The sequence below is a fragment of the Manis javanica genome, chromosome 4 (genome assembly GCF_040802235.1).
Source record: "Manis javanica isolate MJ-LG chromosome 4, MJ_LKY, whole genome shotgun sequence".
In the NCBI taxonomy this organism is placed as follows: Eukaryota; Metazoa; Chordata; class Mammalia; order Pholidota; family Manidae; genus Manis; species Manis javanica.
Window position 1 is genome coordinate 80,927,179 of NC_133159.1, and position 26,534 is coordinate 80,953,712.

At 40.1% G+C, this 26,534-nt stretch overlaps 1 protein-coding gene across 5 annotated transcripts; it reads left to right on the top strand.

Annotated features, from left to right (window-relative positions):
* The first annotated feature begins 16 nt into the window (after positions 1-16).
* Positions 17-26,496, top strand: RWDD3 (RWD domain containing 3). 5 transcript variants are annotated; one of them, XM_073234323.1, is made up of 7 exons: positions 46-155; positions 7,122-7,167; positions 7,463-7,599; positions 8,423-8,605; positions 23,498-23,985; positions 25,785-25,900; positions 25,999-26,496. In XM_073234323.1, the coding sequence occupies exons 3-7, from the start codon at positions 7,509-7,511 to the stop codon at positions 26,111-26,113; spliced, it is 993 nt and encodes a 330-aa protein (XP_073090424.1). In that variant the 5' UTR covers positions 46-155; positions 7,122-7,167; positions 7,463-7,508; the 3' UTR covers positions 26,114-26,496. The 5 variants fall into 5 exon arrangements, with proteins under 5 accessions (XP_036853876.1, XP_073090424.1, XP_036853877.1 ...); XM_036997981.2 differs by lacking the exon at positions 7,122-7,167 and having other exon boundaries at positions 17-155; XM_036997982.2 differs by lacking the exons at positions 46-155; positions 7,122-7,167; positions 7,463-7,599; positions 8,423-8,605 and adding an exon at positions 13,300-14,263 and having other exon boundaries at positions 23,504-23,985.
* Positions 26,497-26,534: the final 38 nt, after the last annotated feature.

Genomic DNA, 26,534 nt, shown 5'->3' on the forward strand with positions numbered 1-26,534 from the left:
GCTTTTGCTCTCTCTCCCGGGCCACAGTTCCCAGACCTGGGTGAGGCAACCACAGTCATCAGCAAACTGAAGAGGCGTCTGGCTGAAGAGTGATAGCTGAGGCCTAAGACCGGAGAAAAGATTTCAGTGACCAGAACAGTATCAGAAGACACCAGGTTTTTTCTTTTTTTTCTTTTTCTAGGGGAAACAAGGTAGCCTTCAATATCAAGTAGCTTTATTTAATTACCAGTATAGTAATGTATGAACTGTGTATCCTTAGACAAGTTATTTTGTCTGAGCCTCAGTTTTCTCATCTGTGAAACCCAGGAGTAATAGTGGCCTTGTGCTTCCTGCTTCCTTTGTGCATGGTGTCTCCTTCTGCCCAGCAAGCCTCGCCTTTCCACTTCATCTGAATCCTATCCATCCTTGAAGACCAAGCTCCAGTCACCACTTCCCTGGTGGCTCCAACACACTGTGATCCTTGCCCTTCTGAACTCTACAATAGATACTCTCTGTCCTAGTTGATTAGCACCTACCACTCATTACCTTTGTAAACCGTTATTCTCAAGGAGAAAGAAAAGAAAGCCAAGGAGGTAGGCTTGAAATAAACCATTTTTTTTTGCCAGTTTTCTGGTTCAGGCTTACTCCTTCTGCGTACTTGATCTTTCAGCAATAAAGTAGACTACCTGGTACTTCTTAGATACTCTATTGCAAGTTCTCTGTCCATTTATCTAGTTCTGGTTTGAAAGAAAAAGAGGACTCAAATAAATAAAGTCAGAAATGAAAGAGATATTATAACTGATACCACGGAAATGCAAAGGATCAAAAATACTGCTATGAATAATCATGGGCCAATAAATTATAAAACCTAGAAAAATCACTCACACTGATGCTCTGTGGTTTTCCCACATGTGCAATAGCTATGGCAGGGTGGTTAGGTCTGGAGGACATTCTGCCACCCTGTGCTGAAATTACTATACCTACCTCTCCACCTCCAAGAATCCTGGGGTCCTTGTGCTGATGTCTTATTTTCCTGGTTTAGTTCCCTATAGGGACTGGGTCACATCCTCTCCAATGACCTTCTCTACACACCAATAAGAGAGAAAGTTTTTGCTAAGCAAAAAAATAAACAAAAACCTTTTTCCAGAATAATTGGTATCTACTCACCCTGTATTTGCATAACTAAAGGTTACTCAAATGACCCTTCTGTAGAACCATAAACTTAAGTTTTATCAAATTAGAAAAGGCAAAAATAAAAAATAGTGAAGGGTAGATATCCTGCTATATTAGCAAAATAGAAGGAGAGTTCAGAGGAGAACAGGAAAGACCATAGTAAGGAAACAGGGAGTTTAAGGAAGTGAGTGATCAATACCTCAATCTTTATCAGATTAAATAAGTGAAGACTGAGAAGGATCCACTGGATCTGGACTTTGAATTATTTTGGGTAGGCACATGACTGCAGTAGTTTGAAGAGTGAGAAGTGAAGTAGAGACCACATCTACATTATCCTTACAAGAACCTCGGCTATGAAAGCAAAGTGAGAGGGGATTAACTGTGGAGGTGGTCCTGGGGATTAACAGTGGAGGTGGTCCTGGAGAGAGGTGTCCTCAGAACAAGAAAGGGCGGCTTCTGGGAATTCTGGCCTCACTTTTACTCTCTGCTTCTTCAGGAATTTTGAGTTAACTGAGAGCCTGGTGTAGTGTGACCAACTATTGAGATGCCAAAATGTCGGATGAATTATGTTTTAAAGTTAATTTTACTTTTAGGAGAATTTTAGATTTACACAAAAATTGCAAAGATAGTTCAGGGATTTCCTATATACTTTGTGCCCAGTTTCCCCCTGTTATTAACATCACTTTAACATGGTTTATTTGTTACAGTTAATGAACCAATATTCACCCATTATTATTAACTAAAGAAGATTACTGTACTCAGCTTACCTTAGTTTCTACCTGATACCCTTTTCTTGTTACAGGATCCCATCAGATATATAATATTTAGTTATTGTATCTCCTCAGAATCCTCTTAGCTGGGACAGTTTCTGACTTCCCTAGTTTTAAATGACCTTTAGAATTTTGAGGAGTAGTGATCAGGTATTTTTTGTGGACTGCTCTTCAACTGGTGTTTGTCAGATGCTTTTCTCATGATTAGACTGGATTATGGCTTTTTGGATGGAAACCTCAGAGTGCCATTTTAATCACATCATGTTTAAAAGTACACACCATCAACACGATTTATCACTATCGATGTTGACCTTGATCACCTGGTTGAGGTAGTGTTTGTCAAGTTTCTCCACCTCCCCACCCCCATATTGTCCTCTTTGGATGGAAGTCACTATGCACGCCCCACACTTGAGACAGGAGCTAGGTACCACTTCCTTGAGAGAGGAGTAGCTACATAAATTATTTGGAATTCTTTTCCCCAAGAGCTTTGTTACTTCTCTCCAGAGTAAATGGATTTTTTAACCCTCCTATAAAAGACTCAGGACTTCATGCCTTGCTTAGTAAGATTAAACTTGTCAGATAGATTTCATCCAGGAAGTTGACTATTTGGTTCATAGTTTTCAATACAGATTAACATGCTGACAGCAGCAGACATTGAGAGCAATGAAGAGCTTCACGAAAGTAATATTGAAAGTGTCTTATTCACATATTTCTTTTGCTAGTCATTAACATTTTCATAGTCCAAGAAAAAACTCATTTAATGGGATCTGCTTGTAACTGAGTGATTTGAATAACATGAAGCAGAAGTACTGAATCAACACTTTTGCCACTTTTCATTTCTGAATACATAGAACAGCTTAACAAATTAACATTAGTGAGATTCGTGTCCTTATGATTAGCACTGATAAAAGAGAAACCACAGAATAAAACAAACTGTTTGTGTTGAGCAGCCATATTTTACTTAGGCTTTATCACTTCCTAGTTGTGTGACCTCCTGAAAATTACTTTGCCTTTGTAAGTCTCAATCTTCTCACCAACGCATTTAAAAAAATAATGCCTGCATAAGAGAATTTTCAAGGATAAAATGAGATAAGAGATTTTAAAGCATATTTGTAGCCTAGAAAGATGCACTAGTCGCCATGTGGCACTGACCCTCAGCCATGTGGCGCTGCTGCAGCCAGCACAGGCATTTATGCCTGACGTTTGTTAGACGGGTTGGGCCGGAGCTGCACTGGTGTCCAATATTTGTTGCTAGCTGCTGGCATGCCACACAGGGAGGCAGCTTCCTCCTAGTGCTCACAGTCACTCGTTTATGTATTATTGGAACTAGCACCATATCTGGGCCTTACTACATGTAAATAATGAAGATGCCCTAATGCCTGGAGATCTGGGGGTGGGGAGCCAGAAGTTTAACTTGATGCATTTTGAAAGGCAAACTTTCCCCTTGTAGAAGGTGTACTGAGTATTCCTGAGTTAGCCAGTAGTGTTTGTGCAGCCCTTCCCAGGGTAGTCACAGACAGGTGGACATGCATCCTGTATTCACGCAGCGGTTCTGTGAACCCTCCTTTGTTGGTGTGAATACTTAAGGAAGTGCACATAATTAGTACTCAGTAAAGATAGTTTTGTTCCTTTACTTGATTTCCTTTTGTTAAAACATTACCCAAAGTAATCAACACATGAGGGAAATTAGGTCCTGGAAAAATTTCTTGAGAATCATTAAGTTAAATATCATAAAAGATACAAAAAATTACAAGCCATATATAATACTGAGTTAAGAAACAGTTGCTCCAGAGAGTTCCATGACACCAGTAAATAAATACTGAGGAGAATCTCCTCAACTACTTTAGAAATTGAAGGCCATTTATGGAATCAATTCTACTTTTGTTGGAAAAAAGGTTTAGTGCTTTTAGAAGAAATCCTTAATAATATAATTTTCCAAACACATTCCATGATTTGTTTTTCCAAGTCTACATTTTGGCTAATATTAGAGTTAGGTTGTGATTTGTAAAATTCTATCAATTATCTGAGATTGAATATACAAGCCTTTTTTTATAATTATAAATCACTTATTAAAATGTGGTTTTTCTAATGTTATCATTTTAGGAAAATGCTAATCATATATTCTATTTTGGTATTATAATTTGAAATCAATAGTCCATAAGAAAAAACAAAAGCATTTCAGCCTCCTTTTTATTACTTAATATTAAAGATCTGACTTCTCTTTCAAGAATGTATGCCATTATTCTGGAGTAAGAATAAAGGCTCAGTGCACCATTTTTAGAATTTAGCAGTTTTTCTTCCCTGAGTCACAGCCTTATAGTATGAAAACTATCCTGAGATACTTCCTGGAGATGAGGTTTATAACATCAATTTATTCTTTTATTTCATCCTTAAGCATTTTATAGTCTTTTAAAAATTCTTACCTTAATTTAATTTTGTTAAGCATATCACTAGGTAATATTGAATTTGAATTAAATTAAGAAAAAATACATTTTATCAAAGAAAGTATGGGTGGAACTGGCTATAATAGCCACTAGATTTACTACCCATAATAGCCCAGGCAATATCTGAATGGCTTTAATTTGTGCAGGAGCCAAGAATTTTAAAACCAGAGAAGCTCTTAGATATCATTTTGTAATTTACATCTTTCTACAGTTGAGGAAATTGAGTTCTGAGTTAACTTGTGCTGAAACACAGAGCTACTCAGAGGAAAACTAAGCTGGCTAACAGTCCTGTGCTCTTCACACTGTATTTCACTGCTTCTCACGCCTACTGATTAGGGCATAGTTTAATCCTGAAGAGAATCAGGGTCTTCCAGGGCTGCCAGGGGCTTCTGAAACAGCTTGCTTCATTGTTTGCACAGTTTGGTGACATGAGCCAGCAGGGCTCAAACTCTGGCTGTGTTAGGATTAATATTTTTTTATTACTAGTAAAATGTGTAAGTGGATTACAACTTACGCATTAAAACAAGTGAATGATTAGGGTGCTATGCTTTTTGTTGCAAGCGATAAAATCCCAAATAGAACTAACTAAAGTGAACAAAGAGGGTGGTTTGATGTTAGGATTCTGGGGTATATCACGCAATTGAAGGAGTTGCTGGATCACCAAATCAAGGGCGAAGCGTCTTCGAGAACAACCTGAACAGCATGCTGCTGGCATTCTTGTTCTCTCTCTCGCTCCACCTTAAAGTTTTCACTTTGAACTTCTGGGGATGGTTCCTAGACCAGTATGGGAAGAGGCAGGGCAAGAAGTTTCTACACAAAGATCAAGAACTAGGTGCAAAGTCAAGCACTGCAAACTTACCTTGGACTTACTATGTTAAGTGCTCTGAAGGGATAAAAATCAGTTCAGTAGTAACTCTCAGGCCTTTCGGGGGAGAATTCCAAGTAATGATAAATGTAAGCACTTAGCATAACAGCTGGCTTATAGTAGCTATTCAATAAATGGTATTGTTATACATTTAAGATATTTGATCACAGGTCTTGCCTGACTACTCTTCCATCATTCCCCTGGATGAAAAGCCAACGTATAAAAAATGCAAAGATCAGCTTTAATAGAATCTAAGATGCCATCAGATGCTAAGATGGGTCATTATTTTATACCACTACAAAAGAAAACATGTTGCCAATATACTATGGCTCACTTTCTTATCACTTGAAATTTTATTTTATACTTCTTGGAAAAGCCTTTTGAGACTTAGATGTACATTATCAAATATCACTCTTGTGCATCCATAAAAAAGGAAGATTTAAGCAAATTAACCAGTTAAAGTATTCCTAAACTTCCCTCACATTCTGGGTCTGACAGCTGTGCATCACATAGCAACTCGAGTCATCAGTGTCCGTGTTTGTCCACTTATATCATTCTTTGTTCTATCAAGAGCACAAGTGAGACAATGCTTCTTTAAGAAAAGATATTCACTAGTGCTAGGATTTTAGGATTTTTCTAAGTTGCTAATATCCAGTCTGCCATCTTGCAGGTTTTGATGTTGCTTATTTTATAATCTTACCAGAAATCAAGGCATCAAGGAAAACAAGTGAATGCATGTATAAGCCATGTTAAGCTTGTCTGCTGCCTGGTTAATTGCTAATATAAGGTGTCTTCAATGGTACAGAGATGTTAGCATGTGAAGAATTGATGTACAAATGGTAAAGATGGCCCACATCATTACAGGTCCCTCACTTGGGAAAATAAAAAAAAGTCATCACAAGATTGCTTGAAATAATGAACTTGCTTAGTGCACTAAAAAGTATTTGAATAACCACTCATTAGTTTGTAAATTGAGGTGTACTTGTATCAGTCACATTTTTTTTTATATCAACAGATGATGGTAGGCTGAGTTTTTAGGCTAAAATCAACTTGCCCTAAATGAAAGAATGGTTTTCTTCACTTCTGTTAACATCCCACTCCTGGGGACAAGTTGGTGCCATTTGAAGATACTTGAAACCTTTTGATGCTTGAGATGGTGTTTTCTTGACAAGATTTGTGGTGGTAACACAAATCAAATAGCAGCAATGCTTAAAGATTTTTTAAAACAGTAATTTCCTTAAATTTTCAAGTTGAGGACATGCTCAGCTCAAATTCAGAAAAAAAAGGAATTTTATGAAAGTATTATGAACTTACTAACCTATTTTTTATCCCCCAATATTCTAAAAAAAAAAAGAGAGAGAGAGATCCAACCTAAACAAGAAATTGAACATTTCTATCATGACAGAAAGTTCCCTGGGCCGATTTCCAATCAATCCCCCTTTCCTCTTCATCATTACCTGGCCTTTTAATTTAAGCCATAAATCAACAACATATTGAAGTATCAGAAAAAGAAAAGAAGAAAATAAGAAACTTCTTAAGTGACCATGAGTTATACAGTGAAAAATTGGAGTCTTTAATTACTACAGCTACACTGTTATATATATAGATATATGTAACTACCCTGTCATCAAGTGACTTTGTTATTTTGAAAGGCTTAATATTAACCTGAATGGTAAACAGAAATATACCCTATTCACACATTCAGGTGGAAATATGATATATTTCTAGCCAGGCTAGATCAGATACCATGTGGTGGCCCATTTCAGTTTGGGACATAAATACTGCATACCCACCACATGACTTCCAGACTTAGCCCAATAATGTCAAAACTTTATACTGTTCATTAGTTGTAGTGATGACTTTAAATTTATTTTTTTCTTTTTTTGTTAGTGGCAGCTGTAGGCGACTATTGCTCACATGTAAAGTTGCTATAAAGGTAACAACATGCTTCTCCCTTTTCACCCCCCTCTACGCAGTTGTGGGGCTTCCTTAGAGTAATCCACTGTGTCCTTTCCCCTTTCATATTTTCACTATTACTCTGAGTGTGATTCAAGAAAAGGCATAGTTAGTAATCTGCTTATTTAATGTCGATATGTATTAACAACATCCAAGGGTTAATCAAATCTGGTGGGAATTTATTATAGAGTAGAGGTAATAAGAAAAACAAGCTACAATCTTATTTACTTTGATGCTATCACCATGCTTTCACTCATTCTTGATTTATTTTGCAGATAATCAGTTCCTTTTATAGGTCAGTCAGTGCGCTGAGAGTTCAAGATGCGGCCAAGGGTGGAGCAGGAACACGCCCTCATCTCTACTGGGGTGATAGACACAAATTATAATGCAGTTTGGAGAGTGTTTAAATTTGGTAAGTGGTGGGGAAATCTAGGAGGGGTCTTCAACTCAGACTCAGGAAGGAGGGATGGCATTCAGACCTGAAGAATGAATGAGAATTCACCAGGCAAAGACATGGGAAAGTATTTTATGAAAAAAGGAGAAGGACGTTAAGGACAAAGTATTTGGTAATATGACCCCAATAGTAGGAGCCCTGGCTATGCTTCTTCCAGAAGTATAATGATCCTTTTAAAACTAATGAAACTATCAGTGAAGAAATTACTGGCTGATTAGTGGTTCAAAGGGCAATCAGAATCACGTAAGTAAGGCAGGATTTTGTCTGAAACTACAATAGACAAAGTATTCTAGCCCAGCCTTTCTATTCTTAGATAATTTTTTAATTTTCAAGGACAGAGAGGCAGAAAGTCTTCCAAGTGCTAATAGTCCACAAAGCAAAATTTTTTTCTGTTTTCTTGGCTTGATTTTTCTCCCCACTAAAAAGAGAAAGAAACAAAGAAGTATAAACAACAGAGAAGTACAGAAAGCCTACCACAAAGCAACTATTGTTTTGATCCAGTTTTTGTGTTAGGGAAACTGGCAGACCAGGGCTTCATTGTCCCAATTGTTGGGAAATATATCACTGTCACTGTGAAATTCTCGAGATGCAGGCAATCTACTCCCACGATTTCAACAAGCTGCTGATTATGAAATGTTTGATTTTTTAAGACATGTCTCCCACGCTACACTACAACTTTCAGGTCTGTGTTGAAAACCGCGGTTTCCCTAGGACCTGGCATAATACCTGACAAAACTCCATAAATGCTTGTTGAAGAACTAAAACAAAGATCTCTTCCCAGTCATCTTTTCCTCCAGCTTTCTCCATCCTTCCCTGACCCTGTGCTGGGGAACCTCTAACACGATGGCCAAACCAGGCCTCCTGGGCCTTCTCTGCTGGTCCTCGGTTCACCCGGCAGGACAGTCGTCATCCCGCCCCAGGAAGGGCTGGTGCCTCACTCAGACTGGTTTTGGAGCTTCTGGAGGTTAGTACTTAATTGGTCACATAATGTCTGAGACCTCAAAAAGTCACTAGCATATAGAAGGTGCTCCATAACTCCGTTGAATAAGTATTGTATGAAGAGTTTATAAACATTGCAATGAAATGATTTATATCAACAAATGTTTATTGAATTCCTAATTTCCTGGGCACTGTTTTACATGGGGGAATATACAGAGGTGAACAAGACAGATTCGGCCCCTGGAAATAGACAATAAACGTGTCTGACTGTTTTTGAGTTTGATTGCTGACCGCTTTCAAGCCCCATCTGTCTTTTTCCCCTTTTATCCTGCCTCTGGGCAAGTGGGTAAGAAAGCCCCTTGCTCAGACCATGGAAACCCCAGCAGTGCAGAAGAGAATTCTAATTCTGGCTCCACCCGCTAACCATGATGAGCACTACAGCCGCTCTCCCTTGCCTCCATGCAGGTTATTCTGAATTGCTCTGCTCTTCCCAGGAAGCCTCACATGTGTTCAATAAACCCTCTTGGTATCTGTGCGTCAGTGCAGCTGGTGGGGGACCGATCCTGCTGTCTGTGGGGCACCCACTAACACATGTAAACAAGTAAGGGATTTCAGATAATGGTCCATGTTATGGAAAAAACAAAATGGGACAGTGACACAAAGTGCAAGGAGTTCTGGGGGTCAAGGGATGGTGAAACGGTGAGCTCCACAGAATTACGTTATGTAACAACTTAATCTCTTAACCAAAACTCTACTTGATGTGGTGGGGACTGCCAGCTGTCTCCTAATGGTGCTTTCCCTTTCTCTGTAATAAGAAAGCTATAATAAAAATAATGCCTTCCTCCACTTTTAGCTGAGTATATGAAGTATATGACCTCCCAAAATAAAAATGACATTTCCCAGCCCCGCTTTTAGCTGGGAGCAGTCATGCGACTTAATTATAGCCAGTAGCATCAGGCAGATCCTCAGTCTTCTGACCAGATGTAGATTTGGTGGTTGGAGATCTAGTGGCCTCCCCGGTTCACGCACGGCATGACTGTGGGAATCAAAGCTGTGCAGCGCAAAGACGCAAAGGAAAGAGTTTGGGTTCTTAGATTGTGGGGCACCACCGCTCTGCCTGCCTCCCTCCCCTTGACCCTCAAAGAGAAAACCACGTGTATCTAGTCAAGACACTGGAGTTTCAGGTTCTGCGCTTCTCACTTGAATTAACCCTAAACTGTATATTCGTTGAACATACCACTTTAGAGCCTATTTTCCTCTCTCTTAATATCTCTTACCAACTCTGTTCTCTCTACTTAGATCTAGTTCTTTTCTTCTTTTCCCTTCCCTCCTATTTTCCCACTTATTTCTGTCATTTTTTTCCTTAATTGAGCATTATGTAAAATTCAAATTATCTTGAAATAGTATATATTTAAAATATTAAAAAAATTAACTTTTATTATAGAGAATATAAAATACCCAAAAGTAGACAGAATAAAATACTGAATCCTTCTGTACCTACAACTCTGCCTCACCAATTACGAACCTGTGGTCAACTCATCCCCATCCATACCCTAGCTTCTTCCCCTTTCATACATTATTTTGAAGCAATCCTTAGATTTCATATTTTTATAGAATAAAGTTTCAGATCTCTCTATTGATTAAAAAGCAAATCAATCAATCTTCTAGAAATGAAGCTAAATTTCTAACCCATGGTTTTCTTCACTTCATAAAAACCATTGTTTTCCTATTGTCTTCTCAAGTATTAAACTTCCCATTTTCCCTCTTTGCTCCTCCCCTTCTTCCCCCCTTTTCTCCCCTTCTTTCCCCTTCTTCCTCCCTTCTGTCTGGATTTAACACATCTTTTGCTTATAGGGCCCTCCAATTTTTAAAAGAAGAAATCCATCTGATTTTCTCAATCATACTTGTAGCTCTTTTGATATACCTCTCTCCTTCAATTTTCAGCCACTGAGAATCTATTTTGCCAAAATGGCAGAGTTTACTCATTTGTAGTCCCTTCATGTGTTTGTGGTTTTGAAAAGTCACACAGTCCCACCCCCTACAAAAATAATAAAAACTGGCTACACTAGTAATACACAGTGGGAAAATATAATGAATAAAAAGAATCCATTTATAGTAATAATCAACATTAAGTATTGGGTATTATTTTAAACAGACAAGCCCTAAAGCCCTAATGATACTGAAGATTTGTTTTTATAACATTGAAAAGGCATTGAACTTTTACAGACCTGGGCCGTGAGGATATTTTCCCACAAAGCAGGCTGGAACTGTTTTGATATCACTCAGGCATAAGAATCAAGCACGCTTCTCACAGGCAGAGTGTAAACAATCTTTTGGAGGGAGTACAGTTGACTTGGATGTGGTAGAGGCAGATCTTTCCACAGAACAGGATGATTACAGAGTCTGTATCAAATTCACAGATTTTATTTGCTTTTATTTTATCTTAGTAAAAAAATTAATGTGTGACTTGCACCCTGTAACAGAATAAGAAGAACTATGACCAACCAGTGCCAGTGAATTTATGTACTTTTGGAAGCCTACTATGTTCCTGAGCATTACAAAGGTATTTCGCCTTTGGGCAGCCATGGGAGATATCATCTATCCCAGCACCCCACTGCTTTCAGCTATACCATGATACTGGACTTCACATCAGTAAGGCAATGTGGTCAATCATGTACCTGCAGCATGGTGAAAGAACTGTAATTGTCCCACATTGTATTTCTTTGTCTAGACCAAAGTCTGAAGTCTTTGAGAGCAAGGGCCTATTGCTTTCATTTCCGTATCTCAACACTCAGCTTGTAGACCAGACAGAGCAACAGTGAATGAGTGCCCAGGAACATTTTATGAAATGAGGAAATAGAGAAACCCTTTAACAAACCAGACAAAAACAGACAAAAAAAGAAACTGTTGCCGTTCAGGTTCATTTAGCAAGTTGGCACTTAATGTCTTAAAAGAGACATTAAATGAAAACAACAATATTTACATTTAGTGGTTCTTGGGAACATTTTTACTTTTATAATTTTCCTTATCCCACTCCATCCCAATACTAACCTTCTCAGCTTTTTTGACATGATACTAACAATTGCCGTCTCCTCATACTCTTAAAATTCTGTGTTCTCATTTCTATGCCCAAGGAGGGTTTGACTTAAAATTTCAGTCACAGAATTTAGTATTTAAGTCTATTTACCCATGATAAAGGTAGTAGAAGTGTTTTCCCAGAAAAATTAAGCTAATTATCTCCTGGGCTAGTGATTTTTAACTGGAGGTGAGAGATTTAAAACTTCTTATGATTTTGGGAAAGAAACTATTTAGAAAAATTGCATGTATAAGTAATACTGTTAGAGCAAATCATTGAGGGTGGGAGGGTGGAGAGAAGACAGCGCTGTAACTAGACATTCACCCCCATGTCTAGACATTCATTCCACATTTAAATATTTAAAATTTTCAGTAGCCTGTGAATACAAGAAAATTTATTACATTAAGGTAGGCTTTAGATATTTGACATGTAGCTGATATTTTCATAGTGTGAGAAATATCAAGCTGACATTATACTTTCTCTGTGATGATTACTTCCAAATGTCAGAGTACGAACTTATTCATGCGATTTCACGCCGTAGGATAGTGTCAGTTTAAGAGACATTCATATGGACTTTTTTATTTAAACATGCTAAATAGAGTATGAAAAGCAGGTCCAGAAATCAAGAGAGAAAGGAAGACCAAAGAAGAAACCTATTGACAAGAAAATTTTAAATAGATTGATGTACTCTTACATTAGCTTCACAGACACCTTGCTGACAGTAGGCTTCAGCAACTGCTTCCTTATATTTCTGACAGTAGTCTTAATGTTCGTATTATTTCACTCATAGTACTTATATTGAATTTGAGAAATTAAAAATAAGATATGAACTATTTGTTTTTTTGTGGATTATCTTTAGTAAATAAGTCAAATAACTAAACTAATATTTTCTTACCACTTTTAATAGTAACATTAGACTTCGAACTAAAATCAAATAACTTAGTGATATTTTAAATTAAAAATTTATTCTCTTGTTCACTAAAGTCTTCAGCAGCTAATTAGGAACCTACTGAACTGCTGCTATCTTGGATATAACTCAAAGGAAGCTTTTTTTGTTTACTAAACAAATTGGCCACATCAGAGATAATTATGAGTTTAAATAAACCGTTGTCTTTCCAATTATTTGCACAACAGTGCTCTTAATTACTTGGGGTCACTGAAATCCCATGGTATCCTCTGAAAAATCTCTCTCCTGCAGTCTATCTTGTTAGATTTCCTTTCTGTTCTTGGAAACCAGTATCATTCCCTTTTTAAAGTCCCTTTTTAGCACTAGTGGGAATGATGTTGAGGATGGTAACATGGTTTCAGAGTCTTAAGATCAGGCCTGTTCTGACTTCTGTAGGTCAATGACAGGGGTCACTGTGTAGCTATCTAAATTCCCTAATTTATTTAAAAAAAATGTTATTTCTGATGCAAACAAAAATTATGGGGCCTCCAAGAACTAGACCAGCTACCTTTCAGAGCTGCACAATTCTAAATTGTTATCTGAAAAACACATGGACAAGTAAAACATGCTGACTGATAGACCCATCTTATTTGGTATTGCAAATTCCTAAAGTTTAAGTGCTAGATTAAAGGATGATCATTTCATTATTAAGCTTCAAGAGTCACACTATTTTGTATTTTGTACTGATTGAAAATATGTCGTTTGCTCCGTTTATACCCTTGATTGTGGCCCCAAAGGCCGAGGAATTTCATTGGCCAGGGTCGGCAGGGAGGTGAAGCGAGGAGACAAATGGGAAACGTTATGACGTTGCTCCCAGCGTCTTGGCGCAGAGCTCCTCACAAGGTCCCAGCCACCCCAGTGACATCCTTAGAATGCAGGGCCGGCAGGTCCAACTCGCCCTTTTTGCGACCGTTAATAGAGGTCCCGGGAATCAGGTCCCGGTCCAAAGTCCCAGCGCCCGTTAAAGCTCAGCATCTGGGGGTTGTTACTGCTCCGGACCTTTTCTCGGCGTCGGGGACTCCTAGGTCACTGACAGCTCCACGAGGGCAGAGAACGTCGTCTGTTCTGTGACTGCTGTACCCCAACACCTAGGTTACTTCGAGCAGGAGGGCTAACCTCTTCTGGTCCCTTCCTTGCTTGCTGCTTTCTTCCTATACGCCAAGCCCCTTTCCTCCTGCCTGCCCTCCACCCCGGCAGCCCACCGCCGACTCTGGGCGGGGATGATCAATGTTCTAGGCGTGGGCTGAAGTTAAAGTATCTGGGGCTTTGCTGGAAGGCCTGCCTCCGTCAGGAAAGCAACGGCTGGGCTGAGCGGCTGCCTCTGGGAGGCACCCTGCCCGGGCCACGGAGCCGTCAGCCTCCTGGAAAAGTCCCCGAATGGGGACTGAGCCTGCCATCTGGAGTTGGTAGGCAGGAGCTTCCCGGCGGCACTTCAGGGCCTTTCGGTCCCCGCCCGGCCCGCCACGCGCTGAGGCGCCGCGGAGCGCCCTCCGGTGGCCGCCGGCCGCACTGCTCGTGACTGGTGGGGACGGCGGCGGCGGAAGGGGAGGCGCGGGGCCTACGAGGTCGGGCGGCCATGGCGCAGCCGGCGCGGGAGGAGCTCTCGGCCCTGGCCGCGATTTTCTGCGGGCCCAACGAGTGGGAAGTGCTGAGCCGCTCAGGTGATTACCCCGCGCGGGAGGGCCCAGGCGCCCTCCCGTCCCCGCCACCGAGATGGGCTTCCTGCCCCGGGGTCCGCACTTGGGGACGCGGCGGGTTGAATGATGGAGTGAAGCCCACCGGGACTGGAGTCGTGTCGCAGCAGGCGGGATAGGGAGGCGACCCCCGAGACGTGAATACGTCTCGCCCCAGCTGGCTACTCTGCAGTGAACCGCGACCGTAACGCCCGGGCTCGGGGCCGCCGGCCGGCCCCTGTGTCGCGCGCCGCCCCGCCCGGCTGCGTCCCCCGCGCGCCCCGCGCCCAGCCCTGCGCGCTCCCGCACGCTTTCTCTGTCCAGTCTGTACTTACTCTTCAGAGCTCACCTTAAAAAGAGGCATAGCTAGAAACCCCCCAAATCTCATTGTGTCCTTCAGAACACTCACCACAGTTTTTACTCGTGTTTGCGTGTTGCAAGTTGCAGGACAAGGAGCTGCTTTGTAAGCACTAAACTCCAGGTACCTAAACCATGCACGTGGTAGGTAGTCAGTAAATAGTTGAATGGAGTTTTGAATTCTCCCATCACTTACTCCGAACCATTTCTCGTTCATATGTCCTAATTGATGGCTTTTCGCATGCTTTTCTAGTTCCCTGAAAGGTGGTTGCCAATCCAGGCTCTTGGTGCATTAATCATTCAGCTCACATTTACTGATGTCAGTAGACATTGACAAGGTTTCAGAGACGCCACCCATTTCCTTTAGGAGCTTACAGTCCAGAGAGGTTCTTTTGGCTATTTTTTGATGATGGTTAAAACTTACTCTGTCTGGGTCTGTGACTTCTATTAAGTAAAAGCCTGAAATGAGGTTTATGAAAAAGTGCAGTGATGCAGATAATTTTCAATTTTCACTTAGCTTTCAGAAACATTATGTAAATTTTTTGGCATGGGATTTAGCCTGCTGTTAGGTTTCAGCTACTATTAAAATTGTCTTTCTGACCATAAATTGGTTGACCTTTAAGAAAGTAGTCTAAAAAAGTTATGGGTGTTGTGAGAAAGCCCTGTAGGACTAAGACGGTTTCATGGTGTCCATGCCCCGTGCTGTTCACACAGAGCAGGGGTGGGCTCCTTTTCTCTTACTCTTCCTGTGTTACCCGTCTCCACTCATTCCTTGAGCCCTGTTATGTTTCAGACACTGAACCGAGCAATGTACTGGAGCTGCTTGCTTTTTAGTGCCTAGCCTACGGTGGATCTTTTTGAAACAGTTGTTTAAAATCCACTGAAATCATTTACTCACTTTTAGTGTTTTGCTGACCCCCCTCTTCTGGATAGCATTGGAAATGTTTAATCATCTTACTGATATCTCTATAGTTCTCTTTATTGATAATTAGTTCTGCCTGAGGCAGGCTATTTGAAGAGATCACTGGTTTTCCTTAATTTATTTTGGCTTGGCTGGGAATGGCCTGGAAAAATGAATCTGTGATTTCTCATCACACCTTAAGGGGATGGAGCGGTAGTGGTCTGGTCATAAATACACAGCTGAGCATAAGACACTGCTGACAGGTCAGAGAAAACCCAAAAAAATAAGCTTAGAAAGGAGAGCAGCTTCTTAATGTCCAGAACACTGTGAACCCTTTATCTGCTGTTAAATTGAGCATGGCTTTCAAGCCATGCCTCCTAATTAATTTAATTCAGTGTTCTGGCATCAATAAGTAATTGAATTATAAAAGAACTCAGTGTAACAACCTAGGACATTTTGTTGCGGAAAGATTCATTGGAGAATAGAATAATTCAGTGATTGAAATAGGGATGTTTGATGTTCCCAACCGGGAATTAAGGGTAAAGTATGGACTTTAACAGACCACAATAAACCTAAAGTGAACTGTTGACTATCATTCTCATGGTCACTGTCAGCTGGGGTGCAGGATTTAAGCTTGATACCAGAACATTCTGAAAACCATCAGTTCCTTCCTGGCCTCCCCCAAATAAGCTTCTGCTAAGCCCCTAGAATCAGAAGAACATTGTGGTGAAATTGTACTTCCAGTGTGAGATAGCCCAGGAAGCCGCAGGCTGCCGACCCAGGGGTCAGCTAAGGCCGTAAGATTGGAGAGCCTGAATAATTGGGTTCAGGTTAGCTGGGCTAAGTTATGCTGAGACTTTCAGAGACCTTAGGTACATGTTGGTCTCTTTGCCATAGTTGTAGCCAGCTCATAGTGAAAGGCATCATGTATAACTCTCTCTTATGAGTACAGATTATGTAAGCACCACGCTTCTGTCTCCTAAGGAGGACTGTGGGTGGACAAAATTGGGCATTTTACCCCTTCTTGAATAGTGTAGACAGGCCAGGTCCCACGTTTAATGGGGTCACATTGTTGCGGAAAGATTCATTGGAGAATAGAATAATTCAGTGATTGAAATAGGGATGTTTGATGTTCCCAATGGGGAATTAAGGGTAAAGTATGGACTTTAATAGGCCACAATAAACCTAAAGTGAGCTATTGACTACCATTCTCATGGTCACTGTCAGCTGGGGTGCAGGATATAAGCTTGATACCAGAACATTCTGAAAACCATTAAGCATCCTACTTAATGAGGGGTACCCTTAGCTTTATTTTACAGAGAAGATAATGGATGCTCAGGCTGGTTAAGTAATTCACCAGGCCCTGGAGTGTATGGACCTTGCCCTGAATCATGTTCCTTAATAGAGACGGGGCTGCTGCGTGAAGCAAACAGTTCTCAGAGGGCAGGATTAGCACTTATCCAGAGAGAGAGGGCAATAATGAGCACCCAGAAAAAGATGTGTGTGACCCAACTTATGTTCAGAATAATTCTGAAGGGGAGTGTGTGCTCACTTATGAGACAGGTGAGATTGGTATTGTTGTAAATCTTCCTTTTCCTGGTGAGGAAGTTGAGGGTCACAGAGATTATATTACCATGGTCAACACTTGTTATGCATGGAGTTGCATTTCTGTAAATTATCTTATGGGTCAAAATTGTAAAATGGGAGGTACATGAAACCCAATATCAGATAATTTGTTTGCACTGTAGCTGCAGAGTGAACTTATATATTCTACGCACACTAGTGTTCAGATCGGATTGGACCCTCTTGTGAAATGAATTGTGACCAGCACCCACTGACCCCTTGAATCTGCTCAGCTCTGTTCCCCGCTGATTGTCAGTACTGAGTTCACCCCTGTAAAACCAATTCAGCCTTGAACCTCACGTCTAAAGGTTGGAATTGCCGTTTTTAGCTTTTCTTTAGTTTTTGTTTCTTGTTTTTGTTTTTTTTTTTCCTGTAACCACACTTTAAACATATATACAAATTCAGCTCTATGCATCATGAGAAAACAATCACTAGTGGATACCTACTTGAGGTGAGCTGCCAGGGAGCAAGAGGAAAGAAAGTTCTGTGAAATGAAGTATGAGAGTGTTGGGGGCTTCTTAGTGGTTTCCTGAAATTAATCTGACTTTGAGGACATATAAAAATTGCAAAAAAAAATAAAGCAAATATAAGGAAAGTCAGTTGTTAGGGAATAGAAATTATTTCTTAGTGGGCTCTAAATGAATCTTGAAAAACTCATTCTCTTAAGTTTTATTTACCATTTCCAGTGTCCTCTGCTGAGGGAGAGCATTGACTTTCTTTTGTGTGTGACTCTGAAGTAGGGCAAGTCCTTAAAAATAGCATTGGTGTGGAATTTGGGGTTCATTTCTCTCAGGGTTCAGTTTCTCTAGGTTAAATATCTGTTGTTTGTAGTGAGGTTGGAAGTGTAATTTCTTTCATGTACTGATAAGAATAAGGTTTGCAACCTGTTTTATTTATGAAATTGGTACATTTATGATAAGGCAGAATAACTTACTTAACAACAACTGGAGAATATGTATATGAGCTTCAACCAGAGGCAGAGACCCTCTTTTGGCAGGATCTTTAGAATGAATTGGAAGTTACAAAAATTTTAGTTTTCTAGGACATAGATGTTTATTGAGAATGATGAACTTGTGAGTAAACTTAATAACTAAGTAGTTTTTGGGGACCAGGAAGGGGCAGAAATTAACATTAGATTTAGAGCACAGTTATTTTCTGTTAATCACTCTGTTTCTAAGCTCTTAATAATATTAAGGCAAATAGAAGCAGCTTTGTTTTCTTTTGTGTGTGTGTGTGTAAAAAACAGCAAAAAATCAGACTGACAGTACGTATGGTTACATGAACAATTCTGAGATGAAAAGGAGCCAGTTTAATTGCATGTGCAAACTAAGGCAGATGAGAAATGGAAGAGTAATATATGTACTTCTAGAGTTTTAGGGAGAAAATTAGTTTTTAAAAGAATGTACGGTTTTCTTATCACATTAAATAACAGAATGGGGTATGTTATTGAGCTTTTCATTTTCTTTCAAGGTAGCATCATTTTGTGTGATTTCAGTTTGCGGCCCCAGGGTGTTTGGGAGAGGGGCGGGGAGTCACCAAGAAGAGCAGTCAGCAAGAGAGTTTATCCTTTCCAATTCTTGAAAAATTTGGAGCAGTTGTTTCCTCCAAATGTATAACTAATGATTTTATAGTTTTCTAAGGCTCAAGTCAGGATTTTCTACCATTGCCTTTCTACTTGCTGACTGGCACCGGAAAATTACTAAAAGTGAGAAGTGAAAATTGGCCAGTATTGAATGGCCAGCTCAGTAGCCTTCCAAGATTTTCTTCCCAGACAGCTTATTTTTGCCAGGTAGTTCACTGTGCTGGGGAGCAGTAGGTGGGTGTTCACATGGCAGAGATTGGAGAACACTGTGGGTTTTAGGGGTTTGTTCAGAAGGGGATTCTCGTTTGCGGGAAAAGCTTGCTTTGCGGGTACAGATACCGTTTTGGTTTCCTATGGCTGCTCTAAAAATTACCACGAGTGGGGTGGCTTAAACCAATACATATTTCTTCCAAAATACGAAATTTCAGAAGTGTGAAGTCAGTGTTACTGGGAGAAATCAAGTTGTCCGTAGGCCTCCTTCTGGGGAGCCATGGTGAGACCCTGTGTCTTTGCCTTTGCAGGCTGCTTGAGCTGCATCCTTGCATGCCATGGCTCATGGACCCCTCTCCATATTCAGAGCCAGCAGCACAGCTTCTGGCTTCAGTGAGTACGTCGCCTTCCTCTATGGTAAAATCTCCCTCTGTGCCCCTCTTGTAAGGACACTTGGGATACCTTTAGGGCCCACTGGATAGTCTTGGCTCATCTCCCATAATGCATCTGCAGTGGTCTGTTTGCCATGCAAGGTAACATACAGATTCTGGGGAGTAGAACGTAGATGTCTTTGTGCTGCTCTGTAGCTTCCCACAGGCACCAAGGACTTCTGTACCCTTGAGACCCATGACTGAGCTAGTGCCTAATGCTCGGAGGTATACAACTGTAAAATTTAAGTTTCTTGTAACTTGCAAAATTACATCTTGGTTGTTATCTAAAAAGAAAATAGGGATATTCCAGGGATGAAGGAAATAGTTTGGTTCACCATAATAATTCTGGGTATGAAAACACCACACGTAAGTTCAAAGTACTTTGGAAATCACATGACAGACTTAAGAGAGGTGCTTTAGAGGTTTTATAAAGAGTTCAGTAGGCAGCAAGTGTAGCATTAAGGGCCTTTCTGGCAGATAGGATAGTAGGAGCAAGGTCCAGAGATGGGAAACCAGAGCCTTTGTTCAGGACATAGCAAGGAATAGTTGAAGCAAGGAGTAAGGAAAAGGAGGTTGTTGTGGTAGGCTGGCTCTAGGTGCCAGATGAGGAATGTGTAATTTGTCAGTCTAGGAGAGTGGCATAGGATCAGCTGGTTTGGGGAGAGGCAGGTGGTGAGGAGACCACTATTCCAGAAACCATAGAAGGGCCCACGTTAGGGGTTTATGGCAGAGTGAATGGAAAGGAGAGGAATTCTGGAGAACTTGTAGGACTTTGGCAATTGAACATGAAGCATGAGCAGGGAGGGGGTAAAAGAGTTAAAGGTAACTTTAAGATTTCAAGTATGGGTAACTGGAACAAGAAAGTTGTTCATAGGACAATGCTTTAATTTATGCCAATGCATTTAGGAGTTAGGAGAAGAAGACAGTGCAATAGAGGAATGATCCGAGATGTAGGCAAAGAACAAGGACCATGTGGTGTCTGGGAGGCAAGAGAAGAGAGAATTTTGAGAAGGAGAATTGGTTCAGTAGGTTCAGATGCTGTGGAAAGGTGGGGCAGGATAAAGCCTCTGAGTACGGCTGTGTTAGGGGACCCCAAACCTCCCTCAGGCCTGATGAGCTGCTCGAAGGGCTCATAGGACTCAGAAAAGCTGGTATATTCGTGGTTAAGTTTAGTACAGCAAGGGGACACAAACTAAAATCAGCAAAACGGAGAGGCTCATGGAGTAAAGTGCAAGAGAAATCAGGTGTAAGTTCCCGGGGGTCCTTTTCACGGGAGTTGCACAGACGTGCTCACTTCTCAACAATAATGTATGACAACCTGTGAAAAGCAGTGTCACTGAGGGAAGTTCACTGGAGGCTTAGTGTCCGGAGTTTTCGTTAGGGGTTAGTCTCATGGACATTCTCCACATGCATGACTGACCTCAGCAACTCAGCAGACTCCAGCCCCAGAGTAGGAAGGTTCATTATAAATCACACTATGAGCATACACTGTTTAATCACACTGCTCCCATGTGGCCAAAGGCCTCAGGCATACAAAAAATACTCTTACCAAGCAGAATATCCCAAGGGTTCAGAGCTCATCTCTCAGGAGCTGGCTGAGGTCTAGTCCTGAAGACGGCCTTTCTTGGAAGTGTGTAGGGTTTGAGCAACCCCGGCCTGCTGGGTTAATTTTCCTTTCACAGCAATTACCAGGTCACTGGTAGTAATTGAGAAAGGAGTTTCAGAGAAAAGTGATGGGAGAAGCCACAGTACAAATAGTTATAGAGGGACTGGTTCTTGGGAAAGTGGATGCAGGTGATGAGCATTTATATTTCAAGAAAACTGAAAATGAAGGGACAGAGAAAGTTCTGTATCTTAAGGAATTAGTAGCATTTTTTTTTTTAACAAAGAGAAAATGAATATTTTGAAAGAAGAAGAGAAGCAAAAGTTGGAGGGGTAGAAAATGCAAGCACAAGGGAAGTGATAATGATTGGAACGCTACCTTAGAGCCGATAGGGCTTGCTGCTGAAGGGAGGAAGGCCTTTTTTTCTCAGAGATAAAGAGTGAAAAGGAGAGAGTGAGGTGGTGAAAAACCCCAACTATGTATTACCAAGCAGCCCTGCGGTTCCTAAGCACCAGCCAAGGCAGCGGCTGCTAGATGGCTTGAGCATACTTGTGTAGATCCAGCCAGCCGTGAGGCGGTCTGCCCAAGGGGATTTGGACAGTTTACTACCCACTGCACGGCAGGCAGCATGGACGTCGTGTCCACATTGGTTCTCCTGTCCCTGAAGCCCCATGGGGCGATGTGGAGGCAGGCCCGTGTAGATACTGCACACACTCTGCGTCTTTGTCAGCTGAGAGACTCTGGACTTAGGAACCCCTTAATTTTAAAAGAGTGGCGTTAGCAATCCTCTCTGATGAAGGAATATATTCTCTCTTATGCTGGTCTGGACCTGCCCTCTGACCTCCAGAGAAAAGCTCTCTGGCTTCTAAGGCTGTTACATAAATGTCCTTAAAGATGTCAGTAGCCTTTGCTTGGAAGATATGCAGAAATGCCATATATATATGTCTATAAACACAGGAATTTTTAAGTGTAGAATATAAGTCAAGGAAGACCACTCAGTGACTAAGTGTTGAATGATGAATGAATGGAGATCTTTAGGAATTATGCCTGCCTTTGAGAGAGAAAGACTCCCTAGATGATTATTTCTGGAGAGTTTATTCAGCCTGATGGTCATATGTTGTTGGTAGGTCCATTTATAATGCCCATTTCATGTAGTGAAATGTACCTATCCAACTGATGGATAGGGAGCTTGTTTAATATTAAAAATTTTTTTAAAGAGTAAGTTACTGGATGGAAGAAAGAATGGTTTTGAGAAACGTGATGGATTGTAGAGGAAATGTACTAAATTTGGAAAATTTTTTCTTTATGCAGTATGCATTTTACTTACATGAAACAAATTTTGGCTGTATCATTTTAATATGATCCTCATAATGGTTACTGTGTTGTCTTAAAATAGGAGTACTTTGCAGGTGATGTTGAAGAGTCTAATAAAGAAAAAACTGTAACAGCTGTGTTTGGTCCTGTGTGAACCCGTGTTTGTAACAACGGCTTTTATATAAATGGAATCACATAGCTAGGAAGCCATTTTAATGTTCTGTTAGGTTCTTTAAAATGGGGATACATTCAGGTTTCAGTTGTGGAGGCTGTTGAGCAGCAATCCAGGTATGAAAATGAGAAAGTTTGACTGCTTCTCTTGTGAAGGAGACTGAAACACAGCGTGTGGAGAAAGAAGTAAGGGCAGCGAGAGGCAAGTGAGCTTCAAAGCAATTCATCTGCACCCAGGCTGTTCTACTCTGATTCTGATCTGTGTGCTTCTGCCCCCTGCAGAATGAATCAGCCTGACATTTTATCAACTTTTTGAAAAGTGGGGTGAAATGGTATGGAACACATCAGAGGGGGGAAGTCGAGCAAATCTGAAAGAGAGCAGAGTGTTTCATCTCATATCCCATGTGTGCTCCCCCCACCCTTTCTTAGGGAGCCAGCTATGGCTGAACTGATGTTCACCCAATTTTAGTTCATCTTGCTGCCTTCATGTTACACTGGTACTAATATATTTGAAGTTAGAAAAGAGGTCCAAGCAGTTACTGTGTCAGTCACAGTCATTAGTTTTTCTGCAACCCTGTAACCACACAGGATTCCAGTGTTTGCTTTGACTTGGATTTACCACAAAATGACCTTCCTTGGATTTAGTGTGCACCTTTTTAATAAAATCCTGACTTTATGTATATATACATGATACTGTTTTTTAAAAATGTCTATATGAGTCAATTAGGAGTTTCTGGAAGTAGAAAAACATTTTATGATGAGAAATCCTTCTGGTTATCTGAATAAAAAATGGGATAGTAGCAAGTGTAAATGCCAGTGAAATCCTGATGCTGATGTGCATGAATTCATGAATATCTGTACAGTTGAAGGGAATAATCTGTAAACCATGGCTTTCTTAGTATTATGTATCTCTTCATAAAATAACTAAGTTTTCACATGAAAAATAAATTGACTCTTGAAACAAAAATTTTAACTTTAGTGTTCCATTCAAATTATGTACATCTAATCATTATTTTTGAATGCCTTCCAGAAACAGATGGGACCGTGTTCAAAATTCTTACAAAAGCTGAAGGACTTACGGATGCAGATGTACCGTTAGAACTAGTGTTCCACTTACCGGTCAGTTACCCTTCATGCCTGCCTGGCATCTCAGTTCACTCTGAACACCTGACCAGGGCCCAGGCTGTGACTGTGAAAGATAAGTTACTTGAGCAAGCAGAGAACCTTTTGTCAGGACCTATGGTTCACGAACTGATTCTCTGGATTCAGCAGAATCTCAGGCACATCCTCAACCAACCAGAAACTGAAAGTGGCAGCGAAAAGTGTACTTTTGCAACAAGTGTGACAGTGGGTGATGGATTGTGGATGACCCTTTTGCATTTGGATCACATGAGAGCAAAGGCCAAATACGTCAAAACTGTGGAGAAATGGGCTTCCGATTTAAAGCTCACAGGAAGACTGATGTTCCTGGGTAAAATAATACTGATTTTACTACAAGGAGACAGAAACAGCCTCAAGGTGCCAAAAAGTTTAATGTTGAATATGAGTTTGGCTATTTTCTGCTAAAATGGTGTGTTATAAGTATGTTTTATAACAATGGAACACATTAATCTTTAAGATGTTTCTGCTTCCACTATTCCCATGTTAACAGAGCTCCATTTTTGAAAAGAATGTTTTCAACTTCTGATTACAACTACAGACTTGCAAAGCTTGAAGGAGAAGTAGAGTATATTTTAAAAATCATGCCACATAATGACAATGAGAAGTTATAAAAAATGTGCCAAAAAATGTCTATGTCTATAATTAGCTTTGAGCCTCAGTTTTATAAATGTGCACTACAAGTTTGTGCATATTTATATTTTTTCCTTTAGTTAGGCACATCATGGTGTATATTTTTGGGTATTCTGCAAAAGTTTTAACTTTTAGGCAGTTAAAAATGCATTCTGACACTTTGGTTTGGTAACTCATCCCTGGAAAGAGGAGCTAGGTCCTCCTAAGCGGGTTTCGGTGTTGGTGGAAGTAGAGTCATCAGGGCTGTCAGCTTGTCACCTCCTACCTAACTCTTGCTTTCCACCCGACTTGTCTCAGCAGCTGCTTTCAAAATCATCATCTTCAGATTTTTCAAGTTCTCATTCTAACCATATCTAACCTGTTTTATGTGGGACCATACAAGGAAAGCTACTTATTATATTTTAAATCTTAAAAGAGCTACAAATCACTTAAGAGGTTTTACGCTTTCAGATGGGTTTGAGTCAAGAATATTTACAAATTGAATTTATTTGAAACAGACTTAGCTTACACAACCTATAATCTTAAAAGATTTGTGGAATAACGTAGCTTTTTTATGATGGGCTCTTATCACAAAACTTGTTTGGCGTTTGGTTAACCAGATTAGTGCTGGTTTAGGGCATATAGACAAAACAAATAATCCAAACTTCATTCAAATTCTGGATTGGGTTTTGACTAAGGAACCACGTGTTTTAAGGTGACTTCCAGTGTAGCTATAAAACTTGATCCTTTTGGGGACAATACTGCCTGGCAAAGTGAATACAAATTAATTTCCTTGCTCTTACTTCTCCCAAAGGCTCAGCTGTTTCTTTAAGCCTTTTCTCAGGCATATTAAACTAAGTGTTTTACAGATGTTATGACTCAGATTGGACCCATCAGTTAATTAACAAGCATTTATTCATATCAGAATCTTTCTAATATAGAGAAAATTGTACTTGTTATTGGCTGTCCCTAAAATGCCATTTAATATAAATATTTCTGTTATATTTTTATGACTGTATATCAGGATTGAGAATTACAGGTACATATTTATAGATACCATCCAATTTGGAATGGCAAGTGCTATGCCTGTTAACTTCATTCAGACACTGAAACGGGAATAATGATGACAGCTGGTGCTAAGTGTGCCATTGCACTATATGCCAGGCACTCCTTTTACACTTTGCATGTGTCAGCTAACTTAATCATCATAACTTTCCCTAAGGTAGGTACTGTTATGAGTACCATTTTATGGAGTAGGTTACTGAGGCACCAAGGGTCTAGGTAACCAGCCCAGAATCAGATCCAGTGGGCTGTCCAGTCCAGATTTAAATCTTGAGTAGTCTGATTACATCCTTCTTTGCTTCTGCATTCATCAGTACTTTATACTGCCAAGCATGTAAAAATACTGTGTAATTTCCTTACTGCTTGATTCAGAAAGATAGTACTTTTCAAGCATGGAAATAAGCCTGCAGGTTTCTAGCTTTTTTAAAACTAGGAGTTTGTGATTCAGAATAAGATATGTACTTAACATACTGTTTATCATTTAGGAGTACCTGGTTCTTCAGAAAACCTCCAAAGTAGATGTGGATTCAAGTGGAAAGAAATGCAAAGAAAAAATGATGAGTGTACTGTTTGAGACAAAAGTACAGGCAGAGCACAAAAGGTATAATTTAGTACTATTGCAGATGGAAAAGCAACGGAATCGATAATTATACTCTGACAAATCTAGGCATATTCATGAATTTCTCTTGTATAATGCAGGTTTCTGGCATTTGAAGTCAAAGAGTGTTCATCGTTGGATGCGCTACAAAAGGAGTTTGAAACTGCAGGACTTATGAGGCTTTTCTCCGAATTTGTACTTGGGCTGGTAAAATGAAATGGAGGACAGGAATCTTTGAGTGAAATAGCAGTGTTTTGCATTTTTTTTCACTTTTTGTTTGTTTTTTTTTACATTGGATTTTGGGAGGTGCTAATTGAAATACGAGGAAACAATTAAAAACTTTCTCTGAAGCAAAATGATAGTCACCATCTTAACTTCAGGAATGAAAGCCAGTTCTGTTTATAGAATATGAAACAATAAAAATACCCATGTATTCTAATTTTTGCCAGTAAAGGTTGGGTTCAATAGATAAAATGTTATTTGAAAGATAAATATAAAAAGATGCTGGTAAATGAGCCCTTGTGTTTATTCAGAGGATTTGTTTGGCACTGTGCAATTTTCTGGCTCATTTTCTCATAATTAAATCAGTTTTTAAAAGATCTGTTTTCATGTTCACATTTGTATCATTTGATCATGA